Raw genomic sequence first — 7,409 nt, 5'->3', positions numbered from 1 at the left:
TCAATCTGAATCTTACCACCGATCGGCCCAGAATTCCAAAGGCCCGAACAGCCTGCCGCTGCTGGTATGTGTGATCTTTGTCTGGAGGGGTGGCTGCGGCGTCGCGCTCGCTTGCCGGTGGAACCCAGCTCATCCGGTCCGACCAGCATGACCCTCATTCCTGCCTGAATGAAAGGCTTGTATGAACCAAGCCCCAGAGCCCTATATAAAGAGCGGCCGGGCCGGCAGGCTGTCAGTCCGGGCTGGGGCCGCACCGAGGAACTCCTCCGCTCAGGGATCACCAGGTAAGCCTTCAGACCGGGACTACTTTCTGCGGATCTGCAGGTTTTTTTCCAGACTCCTAACGGCAGCCGCTCTTCCTCTCCCACCAGCGGCGCCGCCGGGCTGCAGAGGGCCGGCCGCTCTCTGCAGGAGCTCATAGTCTCTCTGATTAAGTGGTTCTCAACAGTTCAACAGTTCTTTGACAAAATTGTGAAATGTTTAGGACCACTTGACCAGTAAGACCAATGCTGCCGCTCTGGGAAAGTCCTGCGTCGGCCTCGGAGCGGCTCTTACCGTCTGTGAAGAACCACTTTTGGAACTATGTCTGGGCATGTCTCCCTCTGAGTGTGTCACCTTGTGTTACCTTGTCTCGCTGCAGGTAGGGCAGCGACTGCCGCAAAGAAACACCCCTCACTCTTTTTACCCTGCCGGATCACAGCTTGTTCTGTTTTTTTGGTTGTTTTTACAGCTTTCCAGTTATTTTTTTTATTGTTTTATTTATTTTTTTTAATGTATTTACAGTTGCTTTTTCAGAGGTGCTCAATAAAAGAATAAAGAAACGTTCACGTGTGTGTGACGAGTGTGTGTGTGTCCTGACCGTCCCTCAGTCTGAGTGGTGGTCGCTGTCCAAAGTACTGAAAACTGCTGCTCTGCTCAACGTGCATGGTTCTCTTAACTTCGGCTGTGGTTTCATGTTCTCCTTCCAAAACAGGGAAAGTGCTGCTGGACACAGAACTTTTTCAGCGGGTTGAATTTAAACAGTTTGTCTTTTTAGTTTTCCTTGATCAGACTTGATGGACTGAGCAGAAAAACATCACATAGACAACATAAAACAGACAAAACCTGCATTTAAACCTCACAGTCTTTGAGTTTTAAGTGAGTGTGGAAACATAGGGAGCGAGGGCCTAAACACGGCAGGGGGGAAATTTAAAGGTTCTCTCTAATTCGGAATACATTCTTTCAGTCAGTGTCTTTGGTTTTTTTCAAGTTAATTCTTCGTATTTGCAAAGTGGCTGCATAGATTTGCTCATTTTAAAGCTTAATTAGTTCATGGGTTTATTTATATCATTCACTTTAATGTCTGAACACACGTTTTTGGTCAATAATCTCAGTTAATTCTCCAATGTTGACCTTAAATATTTAATTTTTTGCTTCTTTTATCATATGTGTAACTTTTATTGGAGCTTTTCAGCTTCCCGTGACTTGACGGACTGAGTGGCAGAACTGGATGGACCTGACACGAGCACACGGCAGTCATTGTAACAGCAGAACCTGTGTGACAGTGTAGAAAACTAAAAAACACTTTAGGCGTTAAGGAAGCGACACAGGGAAAAGATAAAGCTTAATTCATCATATCTTGTAATCATGCTATAGAAGAAAACTCAAGAATCAAAAACATTTCAATGCTGCTTTGCGGAAGTAGAGTTCCGTCTGCTCTTTCAAAGAGGGAGGAGTAATCCAAGGAGCACGGGATTAACGTCAAACATGTTTTAGACTTTCTAATGTGTTTAGGATATTCATTTTGTGGGTTTTCTTCTGGTCCACTTCCGCATAACATGCATATCAAGCAGTTTCCTGTTTCTCTGGGTGTTTCCAAAACCGTCACTGTGCGAACGAACGTCTAAAAAGGAACAATTCTTCTTTTATTGTTGTTGATTTTCACTTGAAAACGTGAAACCAAAGTTTCACCACTTTTAAACTGGAGACACCAGAAGTCACGGTCACTCTGATCACTCGTCTAATGGGATTAAAGGGGGGGGGGGGGGGGGGTGGGGTGGGGGCTCGTGCCCCCAGCCTGCACCCATGCAGCTCCGCCCCTGCATCAAATATGAAAAACCATCCCTGGCGGGTCAAACACTTCAGGTTATCAGTGTGGATGAGAGAGAACAGGGATCATCCGTGTTTCAGAACGAACTTCCTGAACTTTTCTCTTCTCTTGACTTGTCAGTCCAGACCTGCTCTCAGTCTGACTCCATCCGGGCACCTTGGTCAGAATCCAATCGTTTCCCTGAAGATCTTTCCAAACTCAAGACTGACAGAGAAATCCAGCCCCCCCCCCCCCCCCCCATTTCTGCTTAACATCGCATAAATGATTCATGAACGCACCGCGCGCGCACCATTTATTCCCCCCGCTCCTCTTTCTCCTCTCTGTGTTTGATCTCCTCCAAGAACTATCAATATTTGCTAAACGTTTCTCACAGAGCCGGCAGAGCGGCGGGAGGAGGAGGAGGAGGAGGAGGAGGAGGAGGAGGAGGAGGAGGAGGAGGAGGAGGAGGAGGAGAGGCTTTAATGAGGCGCTCTCAGGCCTCCTCCCGCGTGCGTAAAGGGGCAGCAGATGCGTCAGTGCGCGCGCTCCCAGGGGAGCCCCGGTCCGCGGAACCTCACCCGCACCCCACCCAGACCCCCTCTTCATCATCATCATCCTCACTATGGATTGTAATTATCATCTCACAGTGGAGAATGCGCGCGCCCACGAGGCGCCGCGCGCTCCGAGACGTTCTGGGATGAAAAAATAATTGATTCATCTGGAGAATATTCAGAGAATTTTCTAGAGTCCGAAATATGAGGGAGGTTGTTGAGACCTTTGTGACCTGCAGTTAAAAACAAGATAATATTAGAATAATTCCTCCAAACAGCGACAGGAAATACACTTTTTTTTTTACTACGTTTTTGGTTTTCAAAGATGAGAAAATTTTTCCAAAAATTCCTTTATTTTCCTAATTTCTTCCTAAGTTTTAACTGTATTGAAGACAGTCAAAGAATTCATGAATAAATAGTGGTGTTAGTTCTGTTATGATTCATCTTTTGGGTTTAATAAAGGATGTTTTCCTTCCATGCTGGTTTTCTTAATGGAGGGAAAAAAGCAATATTCTAACATCTGAGGTGACACTGCTGAAGCTGAGCGTTTCTGATGTATCAGCCCAAAAAGTCACATTAGTCTTTATGTATTGTACAAAAACAGTCACTCAGCACAAGTTTATTGTTGAAACCTAATGAGAAAATGATCCAATTTAGAGCTTTTGAGCTACAAATGGTTACATTTGTATAATTTTGGTCAAAGTGCCACTTTTTATCAAATGTTAAAGTAAAGTAGTATAAATAGCAAAGAAATCTTCAAACTTTATCTTACTTTAAAGGGGGGTGTCAAACATAGGGCCCGTGGGCCAAAACTGGCCTGCATGAAGCTCCATTCTCACTGGTGGAAGTTTTACTCGGGGATTGACTTCAGTGCAGCAGCTCCTGATAGAAACAGACAATATCTCCCAGTCGATCAGTGTGCTGAAAAACTGAAACCTGCAGTTCAGATTAAACCTTCATGACAGATCAGAGCGGTGGAGATAAAACCCTCTTTGAAATACAGTCTGCCCTCAGCGATTCCTCCGCGGTCCGGGTCTCAAAGCAGGTTCGCGCAGTTTGGACGGCGGCTTTGCAAAGCGTGAAAAATGACGGCAGAGTGATGCAATCGGAGTTATCGCTGCTTCGGCCGTTTAGGAGAACCAAGAAGATTAAAACAGCTGAACAATGGAGGCAGACGCGTCCTCCTGTTACACAGGATCCAATTCATCAACATCAGGCGGATATCAGGCCTGCAGTGAGCTTCCAGGTGTGTCCACTAGAGGCGCTGTTTCTGTGGGAATACAGGACAAAGAGGCGAGTTTGTGAAAACGTGCAGAAATCTACTGATCTGAGAAGCAACAGGCTCGAAATAGAAACACTGCGGTGACAATAAGTTTGCATTTTCTTTGAGGAATGTGTGATGAGGGTTAATAAGCTGAAGGAAACCTTCAGAGCTTCAAAGTAAAAGTCATTATTATTGATCTGTTTGTTGCCCCTGTGTTTCTGCTGGGTTTTGAAATACAGGATTTGGTCTTTTGTGGCTCGTTTTGCAGCCGGATCCTCCTCCAGGATTTATAATCAAATACTTCAAAGTACATTGGAAATTCTCAGTAAGAGGTTTCAATTTCAGTTTGCATGTTCTTCCTCTGTGTGTGTGCATTTTCTGGAAGAAGCTCCTTGACACTTTCTCTCCTTTCCCCACAGTGACTTTTCACCTTTTAACTGGACTTACCTTACCTAACTTACCTTTTTAACCTTTTCTTTGGAGAAAAATAAATAACTGTAGGAAAGAATATGATTTGTTTTATCAAAAGCTGTTTTTTGAAGGGCGTTTGATGAGCGAGGCAGTCTGGCTCTGTGAGGCTCGTCCTCCAATCCATACTCCATAGATTTAGTGTTCGGCACTAAAAAGTCCTGAATAATCTGAGGTCAAGTTCTTTATTTCTGCTCACTCAGCCAATAATGACTGACTTCCATCTCTCTGGGTGGGATAACTGGCCTCGGTCTGCCACAAAAGACGAAGTCTATTCACTGAATATTGATTTGCAATCATGAGCTCGCTCTCATTTCTTTTAAAAGATAAAATATTCAGCAGCAGACACTTTAAACTGTGAAGTTGCTCCGGGGTCACGGGGTCATCTGCTGCAGATTTGACTTTGAAAAGCACATTTTGATTGGATTTCCTGACAGGCTGCAATAAAACATATTGGAATCAATCAGAATCTGATCAGCTCCAATCACGTCAACTTCTGCAGATGATTTTCAGGAAATCCAGCAGCTCCATCACCTGCAGGGGCATTATGGGAATATTACAGCCTATCAGACAAAGACATGCCATGGAGAAAGCAGTGATGGGGTCATTAAGCCCCCACGTGAAGAATATTACAGTCGGTCCGCCGTCAGGGGCTCTGGAGGGGACTGTCATTGTGTTTTACATCTCTGTGCGGGGGATGACAACGACGCGCCGGCAAATCGGGTGGGGAGAGCAGGTAATCACTGTCAGAGAGAGAGAGGGAGAGAGAGAGAGGGGGAGAGAGAGCAGGAGGAGGAGGCTGGAGAGCAGAGCGCAGCAGACGCACAAGGTGCTCCTTCGCTCCCAGCATTACGCAAAGATCACGCGCGATCAGGATGAATTCTTCCAGAGTGTCCCCGTGGATGTAACCCCTCCTGGATTGTACTGCTGGTTTCCTTGTTGCTTTTTTTTTCTTTTCTTGTCCTTTTCTCGGACTGATGGGAATCTGAGGGGCTGCTTCACGCACACGTGCGGGCGCAAATCCACTGGATGTCCGGATTAAAACACCTCGCGGATGATCTTCTCGGGGGGCAGCAGACGCGCGACTTGGATGGATGTACGAGTGAAGTAGGTTTCCCAGAGAGTGGAATATTTAGCCCAGGCTCCGCGTGCCGCCCGCATGGCTCTGCCAAACTCGTCGGGGTCTCCCGAAGCCGGGAAGCCCAACCCCAGCGTCATAGACCTGGGGACGATCTTCGTGGACTCGGACATCATCTTTGGGTTCACGAGTCACCTGCTGAAGAGAAAAGCAAAGGTAAGAGTCCCGGACGCAGGGTGTTATCCTCAGGGAAGAGGATTCGGTGGCTGAAGAGGAGAGAAGAGGCTGGAGCGCGATGCGCCTTTTGACGCGTCCTGTCCGTTATTCAGCACTTTGAAAAGCGCCCCGCAGCGATCACATCCCCCTCTATTAATCCTCATCCTTTCGTTTCTAGAAAAAGACGTTTCGTCTTGGTCAAAAATTTCAACAATATGCAGCCATTAGAACAATTTGAACTTTTCTACTTTTGGCGCATGATGAGAAAAATACTTTAAAATCAGAATTTATCCATTTAAATTTGAATTTCCACTAGATTTGATTTTAAGTAATCTTTTATTTTTGGAACATTAGAGCATGATGTTCAGTATAAGTGGAAAAAAATGTCAATCCATTAAAACAAAATTAGTGATAAATCATTTTTTTCCCCTGTATGATGAAGTGTTATTTTCACGCTGCTGCCCCAGAATTTATAAACTGATGACAGAACACACATTTAAACCAATATAGTCAATTTTCCTGAGCCCCTCCTGGGCTTTACGTGACTCGTACATGCGGCAGACTTGGCATTGTGGGGTTCCTGAAATAGGCTGAGTCGTCTGAGGGCAAGAAGAAGCTGTTCAGACACCGGAGAACCGTGAGCGAATGTGGCCGCTGCGCCTTACATCACCCGCATGAAATATTCAAAGTTTATCAATTAAATATTTAACCTGAGCGCGCCCTCCTGTCCCCGCAGTTTGCTGTTGCGTGTTTCTGACAGAGGATGGCGCCAGAGTTACACCAACCGCGCGCAGCCTCCTGCAGGGAGAGGCAACAGATGCTGCTGAGCTCAGACACAAAACCCAGAAGACCAAGACATCCAGGACGAGTTTTCATTCAACAAAACCAGCTAGGTGTTTTCTAAACAGTAACTTTGTCCTCTATCAGCAGGAGACTTAAGAGATTTCCAATTAAAACCAATTTTACGCACAAGTCTTTAGCCATGATTGGTTTAATGCGCAAAGCATAGCGGGTGCAGTGACAGAGACAGAACTGAAAGTGTCTTCAGTTACAGTTACATTTCTTTAACTGTACTGAAATACAACTAAGGTACAATTCTCCAAAACTACTCAAAGTTTTAATTATTACGTTTTGATCGAGTTGGATTTTATGCATTTAAACAAATCAAAGATCGAAAGTAATTTCTTCATCTAATAAAATGTTTATTTGCTAAAATAATACAGATCAAAAAGGTGTGAGTGCTTAATACATAGTGTTTAATACATGATTAAGCTCGGAAAACGTCCTGTACGACCCTGATTTATTGCAATTATCGATTGAGTTTGAGTCTTTTCACACTTCTGGGTATATTTCGAAGACAAGGATGCAATATTGTTTCATAATTTTCCACCAAATCAAACTGAAATGGAGTCACATTTAAGTTTCATGTGGACTAAAAATGTTGCATTCATGAAGTTTCAGCAATAATTCAGGACTGGAAACATTTCATTACATGAGGACAGACGTGATTTTAGCTTTTGAATCAGGAGCTTCAGGGAATCAGTCCAGAAGGGCCACATGTGGCTCCCGGGCCGCAGGTTGAACACCCCTGGTATGAAACTACAGTCAGACGCGACTTTTTCCAGCCTGAGTCGTGGAGGGAATAAAGACAACTCGACCTTTCCAGAGTGGTCCAGCCTGCTCCCCTCCTCGCCCTCCGCGCGCAGTGAAGCTCCGTCGCCCCTCCCTCTGCGGGAGTCGCCGCCTCCCGCGCGCAGCGGAGTT

At 45.4% G+C, this 7,409-nt stretch overlaps 1 protein-coding gene and 1 long non-coding RNA gene across 2 annotated transcripts in view; both read left to right on the top strand.

The window, feature by feature from the left end:
- Positions 1-236: 236 nt before the first annotated feature.
- LOC115406956 (uncharacterized) lies at positions 237-833 on the top strand. Its single transcript, XR_003933582.1, has 2 exons — positions 237-284; positions 372-833. It is a non-coding gene; the product is annotated as an uncharacterized LOC115406956 (long non-coding RNA).
- A 4,657-nt stretch (positions 834-5,490) lies between these two features.
- The window catches only part of kif26ab (kinesin family member 26Ab), a 67,508-nt gene continuing 65,589 nt past the window's right edge, over positions 5,491-7,409 (top strand). The window contains exon 1 of the mRNA XM_030116583.1: positions 5,491-5,645. Coding sequence (XP_029972443.1) covers positions 5,511-5,645 — 135 coding nt within the window. The 5' untranslated portion in view covers positions 5,491-5,510. The remainder of the gene's footprint in view (positions 5,646-7,409) is intronic.

This window comes from Salarias fasciatus, chromosome 19 (assembly GCF_902148845.1).
Source record: "Salarias fasciatus chromosome 19, fSalaFa1.1, whole genome shotgun sequence".
NCBI lineage: Eukaryota > Metazoa > Chordata > Actinopteri > Blenniiformes > Blenniidae > Salarias > Salarias fasciatus.
Note: the sequence above shows the minus strand (reverse complement) of the source record. Positions and strands in the feature narration are given on the sequence as shown.